Source organism: Phaenicophaeus curvirostris, chromosome 1 (genome assembly GCF_032191515.1).
Source record: "Phaenicophaeus curvirostris isolate KB17595 chromosome 1, BPBGC_Pcur_1.0, whole genome shotgun sequence".
Taxonomy (NCBI): Eukaryota; Metazoa; Chordata; class Aves; order Cuculiformes; family Cuculidae; genus Phaenicophaeus; species Phaenicophaeus curvirostris.
This window is the reverse complement of record NC_091392.1, coordinates 156,338,940-156,361,788: the sequence shown is the minus strand read 5'-3', so window position 1 is coordinate 156,361,788 and position 22,849 is coordinate 156,338,940. Positions and strand designations below refer to the sequence as shown.

Here is a 22,849-nt window from a genome sequence, read left to right as displayed (position 1 = left end):
GCCGCTTTGATGAAATGGAAGGCTGCTTGTAGGTTGTTTTTTTTTTTCTTATTATTTTTCAGAATATGTGTGTGAACGGAGCATGGGTGAAGACTTATCAGTCACTGAATGCCATAGCTTAACAGCAAGATATGTGGGGAACTATCGATTTATACCACTGACTGGGAAAACACATTCAGTGTAGTTAAATTGATCGTGTTTTGACATACCTAGCTCTGTGCAGCTATTTCTTTTATTCCTACCTTTGAGTGCGCTTCTGTTACCACATACACACTTCTGAACGTTATTTTACTACTATGTGTATGTTTAAAATTACATTGCTTTTATAAACTGTAATTTTGACTGTTAAAGTACGTGATTTCTCTGTTTAGGGTAAGTTAACGCCTCTGCGTACACACAAAGCAAGGCGTGATCTGTTGCAGTCTGTCTCCCTTGGACCGAGCGCAGTGGTGACACATTGCCATAGAATCATAGAATAACCAGGTTGGAAGAGACCCACCGGATCATCGAGTCCAACCATTCCTATCAAACACTAAACCAACATAAACACTAAGCCATGGTAGCTGTCCTCGGGTGGCTGGTGCCCTGATGCCTGGTGCAAGCTGAATGAGGTGTGGGGGAGCTTCTCCTCACTGAGGAAAGTAAGCTGGTTCTGAAGTGTCTACTTTCTGCTGTCTAGCATTGGTCCCTCTGAATTAAAGGTGTCTTAGACTGTAAGAGCATCTCTATGGTATGGCTGCCTCCAAGCAAAGTGCAATCCCATTTGAGGTTGCTTACATTTAGTTATGCACGTATGACTAAGTACCTTCTTGAATCCATTCCTAGCGGTACAAGCTGCTTTCAGACAGGTTTCTGCGAGTTTGCAGCGAGGAGTGTGAGATAATAGCGTTTCATTTGTTACTTTTTCTTCATGAAGGCTTGGCAATGAGGGAATGTTCCTGACTCCTCTGTAGATAAAGAGATTTGGAGGGTTTTTTTCCCTTGGTAAATGCAGTGTAGTTGTACATGAAAATTGATGTTTGGGCCAATTGCCATGCAGGAGTTTAGGTTGCTGTGCAAAGTGGTATTTATTAATAACATTTGTGTATTAAACTAAAGTGTGGTGCAATTAGAATCCCCTAGGTTGAGGATTAGCCTGATCTCCAAACGGGAAAAAAAAAATTGAAAAGCATGCACCTGTGTACGCACACGCTCACACAAGTGGCACAAGCTGTCACTCCCTAGCAGGTCTGTCTCTTAAAACCTTTTTGTTTTCCAAAGAGGTGAATCGGTGGGCTAGAGAAGTAGTAACAAAGTATTTCTGCAATGTGTGGTGAAGAAAGTAGGTATAAAGGCTGTGTAAACTCTTCACAAGATATATAAAATCAATCTGCTCATTCTGTTCTGTTATACAGAAGTATTTCAGTGAATGCACTGGCCAATAAACTGTACTAGAAACGCTAAATACATTTAGAAATAATGTACTATTGCTTTTAGGATCCTTGATATTTGGAATTTGTTGCACAACATTGAATGCTTTGGTGGCATTTGGCTGTTCCAGTGGAGGATCTTGTTTTAAAGAAAAAAAAAAATCCTTTTCTTTTCTGGTATTTACATCCTAGGTGTTGATTCAGTTTGTATTATATTTCTTTCATCGTGAAGTATGTATAAACATTTTAAATAGGTGTGGTGCACTGTCGAGTGTTTTCATTATTTGGTTGATAGGTTTGAACATCTATTCCTAAGTATCAGTAGGCACCTGCAGAAGCAAATTGGCTATGTAGCACCTGAACACATTCTGATTCATGCAATTAAAGCAGTTTACAGAGTGAGGAAGAAAAGAATATCACATACTGAGGTTTGATGTCTTTTTCATGGGGAACAAAAGAGGTTTGATTCTTTCATTTCAAGTTTAGCCTAACTATTGTGTAGTGGAGGACGTTTAATGAATCATTGTTTAACTTTGATACTGCCAAGTATTTGACCATTAAATAGTCTGAAATGTGTACATAGCACTTTGGTGACAGCGCCTTATTTAACTGTGATTAATTGGCATTGAATAGTTATTTAATTACTTCGGAGGAAATCTAACAACAGTGTGTGTTCTGATTAAGTTATGTGATGTAAAAACAAACATAAGACTGCTGAAGAAAGCACGTTCCCGTTTGCAGCTTGCTACTGATGCTGCTCGCCATGTGGAAGCCTGAGAATGATTAAAAAAGCAGCTACGATTCACAAATGTGGATGCTTTTGTGACATTGGCATACTTAGTTCTTGATTATTGAAAGACTTCTTTTTTGTTAGTGGTTTCATGGCATTTCCTTTGCCTTACAAGTTTTAGATTTAGTATTTTCTTTTTAGTTTTGAAGCCCAGACTGAAACTTACTGTGATAAGTTAAGGGTGCAAGTCTTAAGTGAGATTGAAAATGTTTGTAAATTGAAAATCTTGTACTAGATCTAAGAAGTACTGTCTCGTGGCGTGTATCTATACTATTTGTGGAATCTGGGGAATATTTTTGGAAATAGGTATTGTGGGCAGGTGATGTTAATAGTCTGTAAGTTTGGGAAATAAGGATATTAGAAGTTTTGAAGAGAAAAGTAATTTGGGGGAATTGGGCGAGTTGTGCAGTTCCTGCCCTTCTTGAATAGCAGGTGCAACTGTTTCTTTAATATGAAGAACCATCCTCAAAAGTTAGGTTTGCAGATGTTAGTAGAAACTGTAGTCATAACTGTAAGCATTGTGAGTCCTGACTCAAGATGGCTACTTTAACTTTCACATCTGGAATGTTTTCTCCTGCATGCTTAATACTGCATAAGCAAGCTACTGGTTTACTGTGCTTCCAGTAAGTGGAAACAGTTGTTTCTTCATACCTTGTGAAATAGACCTTATTTACTTGTAGACATCCTTATAAATGTAGCAATCTCTCTCTGGATGCAATATCTCGATGGCCATGGGGCATTTTGCAGATATTTCCAAAGCATAGCACTTCTGCTTAGAGGTGCGTTGCTCCCTCTGGTATATGGTGAGAGAACGTCTTTGCTTTATTGGGTTGTGTGTAGGACATGCTGAATGAAATGCCAGTTCAGTACTGTCCACATGAACTGAAATACATCTCCAGGCCTGTGTTTTCTCTTATACAGTCAGTGGGGTAATAACATTCAAAATCAGCAACTACAAAAATAGGACTAAGTCTGTGGCTTTGACGCTTGCTTTTAGCAATAGCAAATTATTAATGGTCACTGGATTAATGTTACAGGGGTGAGATGTGGACCTCATAGCAAGGAGCAAGGTATTTCCCTAGACTTAATTCAGGTGTCAGTTTCCAGAATTACCATCTGCAAATGCTAAATAGACTGTAAATTACTTTTTTCAATAACTTGAGAATTAAAAAAAAAAAAAAGGAAGTCCTGCTACCGGAGATTTACCTGAGTGTTTATTTGGGAAGCAACTGATTCATGTCCTCACTCTTTAAATTGCTTTACTTGTATCAGGTAGACAGTAAAAGGTTCCAGTATTCAAAGTTTCATTCTTTTGTTCGCTTGTATTTTGTGAACATGTCATGTCCATGTCATTTTACAGAATTACTGTATTTACACTTTAAAGAGGATTAGACAGATTAAAAGATGTTTTCATGTTTTATTGATAATGTCAGATTAATTTCCACTTTCCTAGTGGCAGTTCACAGCTCTGTCAAAACACAGTCTGTAGAAATACTGTTATACTTAATTTCATAAGATAATTGTCAAAAATACAATTTTGGTGATTAATTATCAACTTCATTACCCATGGGAGCTTGAGTAGTTGGTAGTTAGTGGATATATGAAAGAGCCAGTAAGACCAAAGGACCTGGGACTGGCTCAGGTGAGCTAAGCTTTCCTTCGTGACCAAGTTCCTCAAAGAACTTCCCTGGAGGAGATGTTACTTTGGAGGAGAATATTGCCACTGTCACACTTGGTCTGCAGGGTGAAGGCAAGTATTCTGCAGTTCTCAATTGTATCTACCCCGGCTCATTACCCCTGAAAGCGCTGGAACAGGTCTGTATTATGCTTGTAGCCTAAGGCTCTCCTTGTCACAACACTGAAACTTTCAGAAAATGGCTGGAGATTGTCACAGCCTCCAAACAATGGCTGAAAACACCCGAAATCCAGACTCCTAGCCCGCAAAATTTCTCTTTGAGCAACTTTAATGGGTCATTCTTCGGCAGAAATGAGAACTGAACTCCGAGATGCAGTTGGAACTGAAACTAAAATCGCTCTTTACAGTGAGCATTTTGTAATCACTTCTCTATTCTAGCCCTTGTGGTTTCATCTTTTACCATACTAAATGAGAATAAGCACAGTGCTTTTCCAGGAATGAGTTTCGAAGTGTTCTTCCATTTGTGCGATGAGGGAGATCATGAAGGCATTGCTTGATTCTTGGAGGTGCTAGTGTTGACCCAACAAAGTAGTCAGCTGTAGTGACCTTGGCTGCCTCCTGGCAGTGTCACATGGATGGCCTTTGTGCAATAGCTTATTATATCAATCTGCAAACACTACAAATAAAACTTAGTTGAGATTAAGAGGCAAAGGGGGATTCTAAGGCTGAGTTAAGGTGGACTTTGCTTACTGTGGGGATAATCCTTTGCCCTTGTGTACGGTTTGTCATCTGTGGGTCTCAGTGTTTCGCAAAGGAGCTCAGCACTGTCAACTTTCCTTGCTCTGCTCTTTGCTTCGCAAAATAAAGTGACATCATGTAGGAGGCAAGTGACAAAGCTGGGAATAAACTGCTAATACCCTGAGTCCAATTCATTATGCCATCTTGTTTCCCTCTTCTGTCCTTCCTGGACAAGGCACTAAGGAAAGCCGTGTCAGAAGAAAGCATTTAACCTCTTTGAATGGTTTTTGTTTTGTCAGTGGAGTCCTGGTTCATCCGCAAATAACCTGGAATGTGATATTTCACACAGCCAGGCTCCATGTAAGGAATTCATAGGAAAAGGAAACTTTAAAAAAAAAAAATTGCCTTGGAGTTCCTTCTGTTGTATTTATCCCAACATGAAATAAGTGAAAGGGGACATCCCCAGCTGCCATTCCCAGTAGAAACAGATGAAAGCGATTTTGCTGACTCTTGTGCTGCTATATACCCTTTCTCTCTGTGTGCAAAGCCTAAAAATAAGATGAATCCTGCTGTTGTCTGCCTTAAGTAGCTGCCTTTGGTAGTGAAGTAATGCAGAACAAGATGTGTGCAACCAGTATCTCTCTTCGGAGTCACATCTCAGGCCTGAGGAGAGGATGTTTTGCTCAGTGCTTGTTGTGGAACAGAAATTCCCTTAAAAAAAAAAAAAAAGAGATCAAAGTTATGCAGCAATATCTATAATTCCAAGACAGCCATGAACAGAAAACTAGAATGATAGTTGATACAGAAGTTACTTCTATATCTCTTATCTTTGAATTACGTCTCCAATGTACTCCATGGAAACTTTAAACTTAACTGCTTTCAGTTTAATGAGTTCCTTTGAGGGGGAAAAAAAAAAAGAAAATCTTTTGTTGCCAATGCAGTGAATGTGTTTGTACCAGTTAGAAGTAATAATTCAACCTAGATATATGAAGATAAAGAGGCAATGCGAATGCATGTACAGGCATTACACACCTTAGAAAACACTGGATTCCCATCTTTACCTTAGTTTATTTCCTGGCGAGTAGAGATATCGATTAATAGAGAAAGATACTAATCCACTTATGGGTGGCAGCTTTGTGACTTTAATTATTAAAGAACTCTTGCTAAAACTGATTTTTTCACTCCAGTAAAACCAAGGAAAATAGAGAAGTATAAATGCTTCACTGACAGAAGATTAAAAATTGGTATATTAGCTTTAAGAAAGATCAGCATTGTCAAGGTTTTGAGATAGATTTGCATTCAGGTAGCCTTACATTTAGATTTATTCAAGTTTTATTTCAGAAATGCCTGCAATTTGAATCCATGTATAATGATGGAGACATGAGAAGAGAACTACTAAAAAGGATCAGTTAGGTCAACTAGTGAGTTTTAGTCAAGGATAGGAGCAGATTCTGGCTGATGTTACTTGATGAAACTTGCATTAAGTTGTCAGAACTGTAAACCTTTGTCTGCATAGGTTTTGAACATGAAGCATGTGTGTTTCATCTGTTAAATTCTAGTGAACTAATATCTTCAAAGTCCATTTCAATTTTTTCCTAGCGGTTTGAGTAAAGGTTTTATATTTGGGTGAAAGGCATGGGTAAAAAAATATTCTTCAAAATACATTGCAGTGGTTGTAAAAGATTCCCTTCATGATGATTCCAAAAGTGTCATTTTATCTTTAGATTCCATCTGTTTCCTTTTAACTGTTACTTAAATGGTAAAATGCGGTATGTTTAAGATATTTTGATCTTTTCAGGAATTATATTCACTTTCTTTTTCTTCTCCAAACCTGTTTCCGTAGGAAGAATCTTAAATCGTTTTTCCAAAGATATTGGCCACCTGGATGACTTGCTTCCATTGACGTTTTTGGACTTCGTGCAGGTAATTTGGTTGCTACTGTCAAAGAGACTTGTGCACTGTATTCTGGATTTAGATTCCTGTATGCTTTGGTGAAGATCAGCTATTTGTCACGGATGTAGCAGAGTTCAATGAAAGTACTTGTTTGTGGAAGAAAGGTGCGGTTGAAATTTAATGTGTCAGTAAAAAGCTAACATGAGTAATAACTGGCAGGTAGGAGTGGCTCTACACAACTTGCTATTATGTCAAGATTTCAGTTCATAGTAGCTACATGCTTGGTAAATTGCTCCTGATTTGCCTCCAAGCAGTCTGGCAAGCTTATTGCTGTTATAAGAAATATGTCCATAGTAAAGAAACAATCAACTCACATGAAAAGATAGTACAGATTAACCTAATTATGTGTCTACTTCCACAAAGAATCAAATGCTTACCACACCATTTTGGATTAAAATAGGTGCGGCTATTTACAAAGAAAAGATTAGCAGTAATAGGGTGAATATAATAGCCTTAATAGGAACAAGTGAAATAAGTTGCTGCAGACAAGAAAGATGGACAAAGCACCAAAATTTTGATGATGATGAAAGGATAAAGGATTATACATGACATCAAGGTAGTTTTTCTGTTGCAGTTGCTATTAATCCTCCTTGTAAAAGATTGCAGAAGGTTAAAGCTGCAAACAAGTTGATCGTACTGTATCAAAATAACATGAATCACAGAATACAGAAAATTGTGGAGGCTAGAGAAAGAAAAGACTTAGTGGATCATCTGGATCCACTTAGTGGATCAGACCTGTCATACTTAACTCAGCAATCTTTCTAAAGGTACTATTGCTAACTTTGCTTCATCTCATAGACATAACTTATTCAGGATCTAAACCTTATTTTGACTCCTTTAAAAATAAGCTGAAGACATTTCAGGTTGAGGAGTTTAATTTTGTTGTTAATGCTGAGCTCTTGAAAATAGGGGAAAAAATATCCCATACAGTTAGTAAAAACATTTCTTAAGATGAAGTTTTTTCACAGGTTAGTGAAGTTGCTGAAGTTGAGGTTAGGGGTGTGTGTGTTATTCTAAGCATTACAGTGTCATTTGAGGGAAGAAACGAAGGTTTGTATTTTTACTTATCAATTAAGGCAGGTGGGGCTTTTGATGAGTTAGGGAGTTGCTAAGATTTTGAATTCATGGGCTTTTAAGGCCCTGACAAATTCTTCCCTGAAAATGCAATGTAAACATCTATAATGTACTGCTTGTTTTCTACTCTTCATACCGATTCCAAATGTTCTTCAGTCTCATTAACTATCTTATTAGATGGTGTATTACTTTTTCAGCTCTCTTGGGACAATACACATGTGCTTTTCTTTTTGATTAGAGCTCAGGTGGTCCTGCAATATTTATCCTCTTCTCTTAGCATAGGACTTACATCCACGAACTCAAAACCATCACTTTTGTATAGTGCTCCTTGACCATTAGATCAGGCAGTGCAGGGTGGTTTGTATCTGCATAGTTCTATCTCCTTTACAAAAGACTGTCCTGTGTATGTTCATACTACGTACTACTCATGGCCAAAGCATCCCCTGGGTCCTGTGGTCTTGAGATAAAATGATTAACCCTTTTCCTTCTATGCATTTACAATAATGCGAGAGTTGTGTTGCCGCCCACTCGCATGGTGTATTTATAGCAACCGAATGTGTGTTTTGCATGCCCCAGCATGTGCTTTAAAGGCATGTGGGGGTGTGTATGAGGATGCCAAATTTGCTGGGAAAATGTTAGAGAAGTTTGCATAAGCAGAGGGAGCCAAAATTGGTGTGGTCTTGCCCATGCTTCCTTTCGGGAGCAGACCCTGAAGCAGACTCTCTTGAGAATTACGCTTTTTTTTCTGTGGAAACAAACTGGTTTGCCCCAGAAGAGAGTTAAAAAAGGGAGGAAATGTGTACACACGGCACATACAGAGGACCAAATCATCTACTAGTGAGCTGGAAAACCTCTTATAGATACCATAGGTAGTATGTGCTTACCAAAACTTAACTGGTCAGAGATGAAAGAATGAAGGCTGTTGCTTTAGATTTGATTGTTTTCATCTTTCAAGATCCTACTGTAAACCATATTTTGTACATATTTCTTGTCTTGGTTATTTTGTGTGTGTCTTTTACATTGGCTATTGAATAATTTGTCAGATTCTGAAGTTTATATTTTAAGTGAAATGTTTTTCTTTAAAAAAAAAAATAAGGTAAATGTTACATGTCCACTACAGTACACTATTAAAATGGTACTGTGTTTCAAAGGTTGTCTCTTCTATTCAGCATCACAAAAGTAAATTTAAGAACTTACTATTGATTAATAATGCGCTGCTATACATAAAACTAAGGCACTTCCTTCTTGGCAGGTTTTCTAAAACTTACTATTCTTGATCAGCAGGCTTGTTGGTTACTGGATGCCTTTTGAATTTCAATAACAAAGGTGATATATATTTCTGAAGAAGCATAGATTTTTACAAAGGATAACCATTATCAATTATGATAGAGATCTTTTGTCACTTCTTTTGTTTGCAGGTGTCTTTTATAAGACTTCCTATAATCCCTTCAGGAAGAAATATTTTCTCCTTTCTAAAAACAGTATTAGCTAAATATAATAGCTCTGATCCTAGCCATTGTTGTTGATTCTTTGAGAGACATTTCCCAACATTCATTGTTTAAATGGTTGTCAGGAGGAATCAAGTGAAACTTAATAAACAATGCGGTAACTGGTTCATCTTACTTTGTGTGTAGAAGCTTTTCTTGAGCGGATTTGCATTAAAGTAGTGGTCCTCTTTCTGAGTTATTGCTAGGATCATTGTGAAGCATTCCGCTCTTCTAGTATGTTGGCAAAGTGAGTGTATAATTTCTGCACAAATAAACACAATGTGATTGGATACCCAAAATCTACAATATGAGTCCATTTAAGTGCCAATAAATAAATAAATAAAATCTACTGAGTTTCAGAGTATTTAATTACACTGAGTGTAGATTTTGAGGCTATGCTACAAATTGTTAATGTTCTTTTTAGAGTGCTTAATAAGATTTATACACTCCACTACAGTCATAATGAGCATGATTAGTTTAGACAGCTATATTGGACGAAAATTAATTCCTTGAACTAAAAGAGTTGCATTTTTTATGTTTTCCATTGAGTCAATGAAAAAGAAATATTTGGTTTTCTTTGAGACAGTGGATAGTTTCTGTACACTTATTTGTTAAAGCAAAAATAAAATGTATGTGGCAAGCAAAAAAACTGTGTCATAGAACTTGTGAATTCTTCTGAAAACCTGGCTAGATTTTGCAAAACTGTTGCTTTGCAATAGGTCCCAAAATGGCAACTCTCACTGCCTTTAAAGCTTCCTGTACTGTTATCTCATTAGCCTCAGTTCGGCATCTCACTTTCTTTTTCCTATCCCGAGTTATGTGGATTTGGCAGGTGTTTTCCAATTAAGTTGCAGTCTCCTCGGGTAAAGGACCACCTGTGCAAAGGCCGTTGCAGTGCTTTAAAACTTCCCAAGAAGTTACTTTGCAGTTTAAGTTTACTACTTAATTTGCATATATGTACTTCGATTAAACTGACAAATACATAAATAGGGGGCAGTCCTGATAGCAGCCTCAAAGAGCTATCCAAGTGCAAGTAATTGCAGAAATTATTTCTTTAGTTGGTATGAGCTTGATCATCCTATAAATAAGTCCAAAGGGACTTAAGGAAGTCAGGTGCCATTTAAGATGACTGGGATTTTGTTGCTTAATTTTCTTAGGCTACTCTGAAAATACTAGCTTACTTACTCAGCATTATAACAAACTCAGGTTCCTCCTCCTGCGTTAAGCTCTGTGGGAATACAAGGTTCTGTTGATGTCGACTTCCCTAGTAGGTGTGGGGCTTGTAGCTTATATTGTTGTAGTTAAAACGCATGCTAACGTTGAGCTCAGTGCAGCACTAATGAAACACGCTGCACAAATTTGGGAAAAGGTCAGCCAAGGAACAGAATAGAAGAATTTAATGAGGAAGTATAAGAAATTAAGGTTCCAATATATTTAAGAGTATTTCATAAACCTTGGCCAGTTAGGAGTGTCTGAGCTAGTATTTTGGATGCTATGTTTTTGAAAGCTTATCAAAGGCTCGTGTTTAGTACTTGAATCTGACTTTGACTTGAGTGAGATTTCCAGAGACTTAACGTCTTTAAACTGTGGTCTCAGGTCCTGCAGGATGAATACCGAAACTGGTAAACTACTGGTTGAAACTTAAATCTATATAAACTGATTGAAAACGTAGGATGGTGGAATGAGTTTCAAACTTTCTCTTCATTTTGTTAATAATTATGATAGATTTTAAAGGGATGGTTTTCTCTGTGGTTTCTTGTCATTTTAAATGTTCAGTGATCTTATTACCGGTTAACAGAGTTGATATTTCTGCTTTAGTTTCTAGTGATTTGAGTAGCTTAATGTGATGGCCCCTTCATTTTGATTTCTTACCCTATGTTGGATTGAGGGATAAAAAAAAACCATGATTTGTTTTGTTTCTGGAGAACACTGTGAACATGTGAACTATCTGCAGCTGCCCTTGGAAAAGGGCAGTGATTTATTGAAGAAAACTGAATTGCAAAACCTTTTTCCTCCCCAAAATCAACAGCTTGACTGAGTTTAAATAACTGACTTTTCATATCCTTTCATCACACACAAAGACCTAATCCTGAGACTACTTGAGCCACCAATGTAGGCTGTGGCTGAGACCACCACTGAAAGTGCCATTCCCTTCTCGCCACACACAAAACACATTGACTGCAGCTTTATGAAGTGAAAATGCTGAAGAAAAGGAAAATGTGAAGGAGGTGTCCACAGTCATTTCTTTAAAAGGAAAAAAGAAAAGGAAAAAAAAAAAAGCTGCTGCATCTGGATATTAGGAACAAAAAGTGCCTTAGACTGGAATAATAGCTTGGGTCACTTGCTTTCGTATGTGCACAAGAGTGGAACTGCCGTTACTTGTTTCAGTACCACTGACCCCTGCATTTTATTGTGTGAAGATGTCAGGGAAAGTGTGTAGAAGGAATTTCAAGATCTTTTAGTTCAACAATGACGTTGTTATTTTGTGATTTCTGTGAGAGATGGATTTCTGTGGGGTTTGTTGTGTTGTGTTTTCCAGTTTAGCCAGGTTTGGTAGGTATGTGTATGTGAATTTTTAGAGAAAGAACAGTTCTTTTTGTGTTTGTATGTGTGCGTTTAAAATATGATCATAAATACACTGTGAGAAAATAACTAGTGGTGGGATCTATGTTGATTGTCTGCGTAGTCTCTTTAGCCTGCTATATAGAGCAGACATGTATCTTGGAAACACCTTTTGATTTCCCTTCTGCTAGATCCTGGTAGTTTTTGCGTAACTGATAGATCACAAGATTCTGCAGCTGGGCTGAGGTTTAAATGAAAAACAAACAAATTTAAAAAAAAACAGTTTCCTGCTGGCAGTTGACTACTGAAATCTCATGGAAGTTTTTCGCTGTGGAACTGATGTTTCAACTGCATACCCAAGATGCATACTACAGTGTATCTTGCTAGTGCGTAACGAAAGACCAATTAAAACCTAAAGAAAAATTATATGAGTGTATAGTTTTTCATTGGTTACTTTTAAGCTCTAATTTCAGAAAAAGTTAAAATGGTCCTTGAGATAAAAACCTAATTTTTTATTTAGTCATTTGATATTAGTATGTGCTTTTAGTTTTGCCATTTTCTTTGAAATAAAAAGGAGTTATACACTGCTTTATTAAAAAAAACCTGTCCATCTTGCCTGTCTGGTCATCATCCCACTCCATCCCCCACACCGCCTACCCCCCAAAATAAATAAGGGGTGGGAGGTTGAGGAGGAAGAAGAGGCTTGAGTTGCACTTGTGTCTCCGAGACCAACATATGTGAGCTTAGCACAGACACCTGTCTAAATAATGCAATTCTTTATTGACCTTTAATTTCTCTGTCCTTGAATGCCTTGATTGTTAAATCTCAGTTGCCCATTAGTCCTGTTAATGGTGACCAGCAGTGGAGATACTCTATGCCGAAGCTATTGCTGATCTTCACTCCATACCTGTCATCACATTCCTTTGAATGTAAAGATGAATGTCTTGCATCATACGGAGTGTGTATTTACTCAATTTGATCTTATGTGTATAGGGTAAAACATGAAGTCTGGAGTCACTGCTAATAGGTGGACTCTTTTTTATACACGGACCTTGGTTTTATAGGGAAGGCTAAAGGTCTGTTCTCACTATAGCGGTCACTATGTAGTCCAAGCCAATCGTTTCCGTTACCCCATTTTTTTTATTCCTATTTTCATTAGTGTGTAGAATTTTTTTATGAATAAATATGCGTGTCATTCTCCATATGTTAGTGTCAAGGAAACAGAAATGATTGCAGTAACAACTAATTTGTGCGGGAACATAATGTGACTTTTAAAATATTTTAGGCTTTGTTTTTGCTTAGTATTAATAATATTTGAATCATAGAATCATAGAATAACCAGGTTGGAAGAGACCCACCGGATCATCGAGTCCAACCATTCCTATCAAACACTAAACCATGCCCCTTAGCACCTCGTCCACCCGTGCCTTAAACACCTCCAGGGAAGGTGACTCAACCACCTCCCTGGGCAGCCTGTTCCAGTGCCCAATGACCCTTTCTGTGAAAAATTTTTTTCCTAATGTCCAGCCTAAATCTTCCCTGGCGGAGCTTGAGGCCATTCCCTCTTGTCCTGTCCCCTGTCAATTGGGAGAAGAGGCCAGCTCCCTCCTCTCCACAACCTCCTTTCAGGTAGTTATAGAGAGCAATGAGGTCTCCCCTCAGCCTCCTCCAGGCTAAACAACCCCAGTTCTCTCAGCCGTTCCTCGTAAGGCCTGTTCTCCAGCCCCTTCACCAGCTTTGTTGCTCTTCTCTGGACTCGTTCCAGAGCCTCAACATCCTTCTTGTGGTGAGGGGCCCAGAACTGAACACAGTATTCGAGGAGCGGTCTCACCAGCGCCGAGTACAGAGGAAGGATAACCTCCCTGGACCTGCTGGTCACGCCGTTTCTGATACAAGCCAAGATGCCATTGGCCTTCTTGGCCACCTGGGCACACTGCTGGCTCATGTTCAGTCGGCTGTCAACCAACACCCCCAGGTCCCTCTCCTCCAGGCAGCTTTCTAGACAGACTTCTCCTAGTCTGTAGCACTGCATAGGGTTGTTGTGCCCCAAGTGCAGGACCGGCATTTGGCCTTGTTAAACCTCATGCCATTGGATTCTGCCCAGTGGTCCAGCCTGTTCAGATCCCTTTGCAGAGCCTCCCGACCCTCCAGCAGATTGACACCTCCACCCAGCTTAGTGTCGTCCGCAAACTTGCTAAGAGAGCACTCAATGCCTTCATCCAGGTCATTGATAAAGACATTGAACAGGGCTGGACCCAGCACTGAGCCCTGGGGAACCCCACTTGTCACTGGCCTCCAGCTGGATTTCACACCATTTACCACCACTCTCTGGGCCTGGCCATCCAACCAGTTTTCCACCCAGGAGAGTGTGCGCCTGTCCAGCCCAGAGGCTGACAGTTTCTCAAGCAGAACGCTATGAGAAAGTGTGTCAAAGGCTTTGCTGGAGTCCAGGAAGACCACATCCACAGCCTTTCCCTCATCCAGCAGCCGAGTCACTTTGTCATAGAAGGCGATCAGGTTAGTTTGGCAAGACCTGCCTTTTGTGAACCCATGTTGACTGGGCCTGATCACCCAGTTCTCTTGCATGTGCTTCATGATAGCACTCAAGATCACCTGTTCCATGACTTTCCCTGGCACTGAGGTCAGACTGATAGGCTTGTAGTTCCCTGGATCCTCCCTGTGACCCTTCTTGTAGATGGGCACAACATCAGCCAGCCTCCAGTCCAGTGGGACTTCCCTAGTCTTCCAGGACTGTTGGAAAATGGTGGAAAGGGGTTTGGCCAGCACATCCGCTAGCTCCTTCAATACCCTTGAGTGGATCCCATCCGGCCCCATAGACTTGTGGGTGGCTAGTTGGGTAAGCAAGGCTCTGACCACCTCCTCTTGGATCATGGGAGCCTCATTTTGCTCCTCTAGCTCCTGGGTATGTTCACAGAGGGAACAACTTTCTTTACAATTAAAGACTGAGGCAAAGAAGGCATTAAGTACCTCAGCCTTTTCCTCATCCCCTGTCACTGTTGTTCCTTCTGCGTCTGATAGGGACTGTATGGTCTCCCTAGTCCTTGTTTTATTATTTATATATTTATAGAAAGATTTTTTGTTATCTTTCACAGACTTTGCCAATCTGATTTCTAGTTGAGCCTTAGCCCTTCTGATTTTTTCTCTACACAATCTCACTTCCCTCCTGTAGTCCACCCAAGAGGCCTGTCCCTTCTTCCAGAGCCCATAAACGTTTCTCTTCTTCTTGATATCACTCAAGATCTCTCTGTTCAACCAAGCTGGCTTTCTCCCCTGCCGGCTTTTTTTTCCGGAACACGGGGATGGCTCTCTCCTGAGCTGCTAGGATTTTCTTTTTGAAGAGCTCCCAGCACTCATGGGCTCCCTTGCTCTTAAGTCCTGTCTCCCATAAGACTTTGCCAACCAGCCTTCTGAAGAGTTCGAAGTCTGCCCTCTGGAAATTTAATGCTGCTGTCCTGCTAACCACCCTCTTCACTTCACCTAGAACAGAAAACCCTATCATCTCATGATCACTTTGTCCTAGGCGTCCACCTACTGCCATATCCCCCACAAGGCCTTCTCTGTTCACAAACAGCAGGTCCAGGAGGGCACCCTCCCTTGTTGGTTCATTCACCAGCTGTGCAAGGAAGTTGTCTTCCACACACTCCAGGAGCCTCCTAGACTGCTTCCTTTCTGCTCTATTGTACTTCCAGCAGATATCAGGAAGATTGAAGTCTCCCACAAGAACAAGAGGCATTGATCTAGAGATTAACCCCAGCTGTTTATAGAAGAGCTCATCAGCTGCTTCTCCTTGGCTGGGTGGTCTGTAACAGACTCCCATCACAAAATCTAACTTCTTATGGGCTCCTCTGATTTTAACCCACAGGCACTCAATCTCCTCAGCGCCACAATCCATCTCAATGGTGTCCAAGTCCTCCCTTACAAAGAGGGCTACCCCGCCTTCTCTCCTACCCTTCCTATCCCGCCTGAAGATATAATCCCTTATCTAATATGGGAAAGAAGATAAAATAATACTGAAACATGCAGTTTTGTTACCTTTGTGTCATCTTGCTTCCTTGTTACCACTTTTCTGTTTGTCTTGTTTTTCTTAAGTCTTTTCCTTTAGTTTTTATTTTTATCCATTTGTTACTGGGCTGTTCCTGCCATTTTTTAATGAGATGTGGGATACTGATGTTTTGAATATAGTAGTTGGAAAAATAAAGCTAGATATCACATGGAATTCTACTATCTTCTCTATTTCTTTTACTAGAGCATATGAGCATCATGAGATGCAGACTTGCTTTTCATTTCTCTAACCTTGAGCAAATTGTGGCTTAGTAATGAGAAGACAAAAAGGTAGTAGGTTTTCTTTATCAGATTACCCTATACATTTTCAGCTATTGGGAAGCAGCATAGTTGTATGGAAACTTGGATGTAATTTGAATTACTTAGTTGCGTAGTTGGTGTGTGTGTTTGTTAAATCATTATGTGTATTTATGCCCCAAACAAACATGTAGGACAAGGAATTATCTTCAGCAAAACAAGACTGTATCTCATCAAAATGTGCTGCCCGGGTTACAAGTGCATCTCATGCATGACATAACATAACTTACTTTTTTGCTGAAACTGATACTGTGACTGCCTGGGGAACTCTGCAGCTGATTTGAAAACTCCAAACAAGTGTGTTCTTCAAAAGGTACAGGCTGCAGTGTGATCAGATTTTTAAAGCTCAAAGATGAGAGTTCAGCTGGGAACCGAATGTCATATGTCTTTGGGAAGTCTACACCTCTTTGTGGTACATCTATGTAACAGGATAGTTTTCTGTGATTTAAAACATTTATTCATTTGGATTGCACTCTTACATTAGTAAAAAGTGTTAAGAAAGGCTGTTTCAAAGGCTCAGTCATAGCTATTCTTGCACTGTGGATGACAGTGATGCTGAGTGATTGCATTTTCTTCCACAGTCGCATCCCTACATCTTCTTGTCTTTCTGTTTCTCTTGTTGGGTTTTTAAATCAGTCTAATGTCTAATAAGCAGTGATATCTTACCGTGTGAATCACTCCTAGGCTAAAATAATGGGTTAAAATCTTATCTTCTGAAACTGGAAATGAGCTGGTTTTGGTACCCAATTCAGTTGTCCACCCTTCTGTTAAACATAACCTAATACTGAGAAAAGTAATTTTTCATTTTTCTCGCTGATATAAAGTCTGGATTTCTTACTATCAGTTACTTTGGTAAGTGTGTCTTTGCTGATGGTTTTTGATAAATAAACTTCTGAAAAGTCTTCCAGATGATCTTGGCGTGTATTTGTAACAAATTATGAATGAATATGCGTTTACTATAGTAAATAATGTTTGTTTTCTGCCAAGGGAGTTTCCTCTTGCTTCTTTAGATGCCACTGGGTTCTGTACCTGTAGAGAATGGCTGAACTGAGTGAAACATGATGGTGTTGGTGAGAGATGGGTGCTGATTAGTTAAAATACAGTTGCTGAAAGCATCCTGGAGTTAAGCTTCCTGGAGCTGAGTGATCACTGAACAGAATGTAGTCCCGAGGAATTATAATCAAGAATTTATTTTAAATAGTAAAGTAGTATTTTATAGTCCTGTCAGAGTGGCAAAGCTCTGGGAAAGTCAAGGTGGCGGGGGGGCGGAAAGAGACAGGCTAAAACCCATTTTTTTTTAAATATCTACTATGAAAGACTGCAACTAAAAAAGAACAGAAAGTAGTTTAATTTCTTAGGATAGCTAATGCTGTAGTCCATAGTATTTTTCATCATTTTCATTTAACTGGGTCAGAGAGGCCACCATGGAGCTTACAGAAATTTGGATAGTACTTCATTCCACCTAAAAATAAATATATGAAGAGCATATTTTAAATAGCAAGAACAAACAATAAAATGCTTAAAAGCTTGTAATTGTTGTGAGGATGAAGAGCCGTGTTACTGAAGAACTGATACGCTTTTTAACAGAAGAGCCCACAGTTCAAATGTAGCACAAGGCTTTTAAAGTTGCTGAAAGATGCATAATTGACTTCTGGCCAAACAATTAGACTTGGCTGAGCGGAAAAGGTCATGCAGTTGAAAGTAAGGTATTCTTGGGGAGGGCACAGAGCTGCTTTGGCTTTATGGCCACAAGGGACAGGAGGCCTGAGGCAGGAAAATCCAGATAGGTCAAAGGCAGAGTTTGCAAAACTGAGACGTATGGGGCAGCAGCATCTATGGAAAGCAAAATTTTGCCAGAGGTTTGAAAGAACTGGGAGAAAATGCGCACAACGCGGCTGAAAACGTTCTGATGAGATCATCACTACTTCAGAGGAATTCCTCTCAGGAACACTGGACAGTGTTTTAGCAAATAAGTTAATGGACTAGACCACAAGAACAGTAAATAATGCTATGCAGGGTAACAGCAGTGGTCCATGTAGGCCAGTGGTCTTTCTCCAGCAGTAACAATAGGAGATAGTGTTTGGGGAGAACATGAGAGCCTGGCTGCTTTCCGTGGTCTGTTCCCCATTTAGTAGCACAACAGTCACAGTTTTGTACTGGGAGTGTCAAAATGCCTCTTCTTTCCCAGTCCTGTTACTATGCTTTTTTTTTTTTTTTTTTTTGTATACTTTCATATCAACTTGTAAGGTCTGCCTGCTGCAATCCAATAGCCTGGAAGCAGTGGAATATGTGTTGATTGTTTAGTTTGATTCTCTGTATACGTGTCTCTTCTATAGAAAGAAAGCAATAGTTATCACAGAAAGAAAAAATGCTTTTAGAAGGGTCGTAAATGGGATAATACTGAGAATGAATATTTGTGAATCGGTCTCTGCTGATGAAGTTCTAGACATATGAGCAAAGAGTGACACAGGAGATTCACTGTTTGTAGGGGTACTAAAGAGAAAAGTACCCACTGTTGAACCAAATGTTTTGATTTCATCAAGGTCTGCTCAGTGGGCCTGTCTTGTATAGCTAGGGAAAAGTTTTAGAAATGGCTTCTAAGGGAAAGGGCAGTAGAAAAGTCAAGTCATTCTTTCTTTTAAAAATATCAGTTATTTGGCAGCGGGAAGTGATAGCGGAGATACAAAAATGCATTGCTCTGTGAATCTTGAAGCAAGTGGAGCAGCCAACAAAGTGACCATACTTGGCAATGATGGGGGAGTATTGGAGTCACAAAACTCCTAAATTATTGTGTTGGTAAGGGATAGTTTCCGTTACCTAGGAAGAGGAGTAACCCTGGGAGGGTTGGGTGGTGCCAGGTATTTTTTCTGCGTTGTTTCAAGCAGGTTCTGGCAAGAGCTGTTGAGAAAGCAAAGCATGTGTGTGTGCATGCTCTGCACTCTGATTAATGCTTTCTCCTCAAGTTACCGTGTAAAATTGTACTTGGCATCTGAAGTGTTCCACAGGAGGATATAGCATATTTATCATGGTACAAAGAGCACTATAGTTTGTGTGAATGGTTTTTGTGTGTGTGCCTTATTTTGCCTGGGAAAAAAGTAATGTAAGAATATACAGTCCCTTGGATTGTGGTTATTTACAGAAGACAGCAAACTTAGCACTGCTGAACAACAAAACTTACTAACTTTTTGTACTGTTTTTGTAGGAAGATCAGAATAACATTATAACTAACTCCCTATAGCCTCAAGAAGAGGACCTCTCACTTCTGTGTAGATCCTCATTGCATAGTTATGCCTTGCTGCCCAAATGAGAATACTTGTGCAGAAGTGTCTAGTGAGCACAAAGTTGCAATAGAAGAAAATAATTTGAGAAAATTAAATTAAAGATCCTATTTAAGTTTTTATTGCTTATAAATAGAAAAATATGTTTACAAGAAAAAAAAAAATTACCAGAATGAGTGTTGGTACTGTCCTTTTTGCTGTGACAGTATTGGCTTCCTTGTACAGTGGGTATTAACAAGAGGTACGTGTAGAAATGCATAAGTAGAAGCCATAGTTCTTCCTGTAATAAAAGCTTGGGTTTTTATAGAAGTGAAAAAGCATGGAAGCAAATTACTACCATGGCCAAAGGGCCCTTGCAACTAACTTCTTATATGAGTGAAGTCAATTTATTATAGGAAGGAAAATAACCTCTACATGATGTAGGAATGTAATGCAGAGTTTTAAAGGACGAGTATTTTGAGTGTCTGGCAGAATCATGAAGTCCAGAGCTTGATTATGCATCTGTTCCTAAAGCATCAGTATCAGGAAGACTCAGACAATATATGGACTGTGACTTTTGAAACTCTGTTGAGATTGAGACCTGCATAAGATAAACACCTTGGCCCAGGATGCCCAGGATGCCCAGAAAGCCTATTTCTAGCCCTTGTTGTAGGATGAGAGATTATTGATGATAGAATGCTTTTTAATACAGCAGAATGGTGGCAGTGCCAATGTATTAAAGAAAACCCCATTTTTATTATAAGGTCATTTGTTAAAGAACAATTGGACGCAGTTCACCATGATCTCAAATAATTACTAAGGCTTCTCACTTAATGGCAAAATGCATGCCAAGTCAAATGAATGAGCATGTTGGTGGCACAGAAAACATTTGCCCTGAGGAGCTAAGTGTATGCTTGTTTGCTTGGAAAAACAATGATCCAGAAAGACTATCTTATGGAGAAAAGAAAAAAAGGAAGGTACTAGCATTAAGGATGTGATTGGGGATTTTTAATGCATTTCTGTGGTATATCTGACGGATGTATTCAGCCCATTTGCAGTGACATATGGATTTAGTTAGTAACCTCTTGTCGACTAATTGCAAATAGCAGGATTTAGAGGAGGAGAGGGTGTCTCACAGAAGATAAGACGAGCTTGCTGGTTTTGAAGCTTTTAGGGCTGGCAGTATTTAGTTCTTTCTTTTTTTTTCACTCAGTGTATCTGAAATTACAATTTCATTTCTTTCTCAGCTCTGCTTCCCCCCCGCCCTTTCAGTGCATTGGTTGTCTGGTCTTTATATTCCAAATGTTCTCTTGGATGCACATTTTCCTAAAGCTGAATTTACACTGACTGAGAGCTGTCATTCCTGTCAAAGACTACTGTCACTGGTTGCTTCGGGAAAGGATGTTGTCTGAGATGTTTTTTAAATATTGGAGTTAGGTGCAACACTTTCTCCTGTGCTCATAAGTCTTCATTGCTTTTTCTCTCAAGACAAATCTGTTTCTGACAGTTTGATGCAAGCAATAGTATAAAGAACCGTATGTGCTTTTTTTAACCAGTCCCAAAAGAAAACCCATACATCTTAATATAAAGACAGTTTAAAGACAAGACTACATACTGCAACTCAGGACTTTAAGTGAGTAAAATGAAGGAGAGCTGTTTATGTACTAGCACTACCGTACAAAGGTAAAAAGTTTCTATTTGGATGTTTCCTGGGATTTTTTTGTAATAAGGGGGAAAAAAACCACAAAAATTCTACAGTGTGGTTCGATATGCTGCTCTGGATGCAGCTGAATTGTTTATTGCTCTGATCTGCTTATTGTAACGCCTCCTCCCCAGAGAAGCTTGTCTTCTGTTGTGCCGGTGTAACCAGCCACCCATGCGGTTGTGCTGTAACAGAGCTGCGAGATGTTCAATCCAAACAGTCTGGTTTGAAAATATGTGTTTTAAAAAAATAAATTCAATGAAGAAGAAAATGTCACAATTGGATTGGGGATTGATTGTGCGTGCAGTTATTTAGCAGAGCCAATGAGGAAATAATAATTCAGGGGGAGGGGACAAGGAAGGGTAATGCCAAGCATGTATGGGCAGAGTGGGGTTTTGCGGTTTCTTGACCTGGCTTTACTTCAGACAGCAGAGCCTGACTGAGGGTGCCCTAAGTTAATGCAAGGTTGCTCACTTGAAATGCAGCATATGCACCTGTTCCTATTGTTAAATTAGTCTGTCTTCATGGCAGTATTGATCAGCTAATGTAATCCTTGGGAATGCCTCTTTGGGCCCAGGGAGTAGGAGCTGAGGGCGGCCACAGGGTAGGTGTGTTTGACATCTGCTCAAATATTGATAAAACTGGTCCTGGAACACTGGAGTTCTTGGGTAGGATCTAACTGCGGATTCAGCCATCAAAATTTAGGTATCTGCTTGTTGGGCTTTAAATGGTTACTTTGCTCTAGTCAGAAGGCATCTAGTCAATGCAGTTAGTGGATGCTACAGGAATAGTCAACTATAGAGTCACTAGGTGTCCACTTAAAGGTTAGATGAACCACTTTCTAAACTAGGGTAGGAGTTGCACTAAGTAGGTCATGTGTAGACTTCCACATTCAGGTTTCCGAGTTTCAAATCCTATCCCTTGAGCTCTGCTCGCTCATTAGAGATTCTACTAGGTCACCAGCTGCAAGTCCGGAATGATGTTGTTCCTATGGTCGTAGGGTCTGTATTGTAGCTGTCAAACCCACATGAATAATTTGGCATTGTAAAGCACACTAGTAACTTAGACATACAACTGCATGGTACCCCTTATGTGTCTATTTTATCAGAGATTCTGAAATACATTGTAAGGTCCATTTAAAAACAAAACTAAAAAAAAGCCAGAAACTTTTTGAATTATGGGAGAAAATTGAAGACCTCAAAGGTCTGACTCTGAGATCATTAGAAAAAAGGCAGAGAGGTGTTTTATAGGTACTTTCAGAAGGAAACAAAGGACTCTTAAGTACCCACTGGAGAAAAATGCCAGCAGATCTGAGGGATTCAAAGTGAAATTCTACATGAAGGCCAGGTGCCTTTTTCAAATTAGTACTTAAGCCAAACATGAAATATTGAGCTCAGGGTGTAACTGATAAGGAAGGGCAGTGATCTATAGGAAGGAAGGTTAGACTTTTTTATTAGACATCTTGAACTCCAAATTTTGCTTTTGCATTTTTGTCCTGTCAACTTTATTAAAGGGCATTTGTCATGAGATTTCTAACTTTATATAAATTGTATAGTTTCTACAACAAATGGAAGAACTTGCAACTTGCGATATATGTATGACTTACAGCTTATAAGTAATATATTTTTCCAGGTTTTGATATTTTTTTCATATTGTTTCTTTACCTCACATTATGTGCTTTTCTGTTGGGTGGTTGTGATATGGAAATACATTGTTCTTGCTAGAGCAAGACCTGTTTGAGATAGGAACTCTGGGATAACACTCTCAGCAGATGTAAGAATTATGAATATGTAGGTCATCAGAAGATGAAGGAAAAGCACATTTCGCAAGTGAATGTGCTGATCAGAGCATTCACTTCTTC

The 22,849-nt window shown here is 39.3% G+C and overlaps 1 protein-coding gene across 1 annotated transcript in view; it reads left to right on the top strand.

The window, feature by feature from the left end:
• ABCC4 (ATP binding cassette subfamily C member 4 (PEL blood group)) overlaps window positions 1-22,849 on the top strand; it is a 152,464-nt gene that overhangs the window by 77,863 nt on the left and 51,752 nt on the right. Inside the window, exon 20 of the mRNA XM_069879166.1 lies at window positions 6,417-6,496. Coding sequence (XP_069735267.1) covers window positions 6,417-6,496 — 80 coding nt within the window. The remainder of the gene's footprint in view (window positions 1-6,416; window positions 6,497-22,849) is intronic.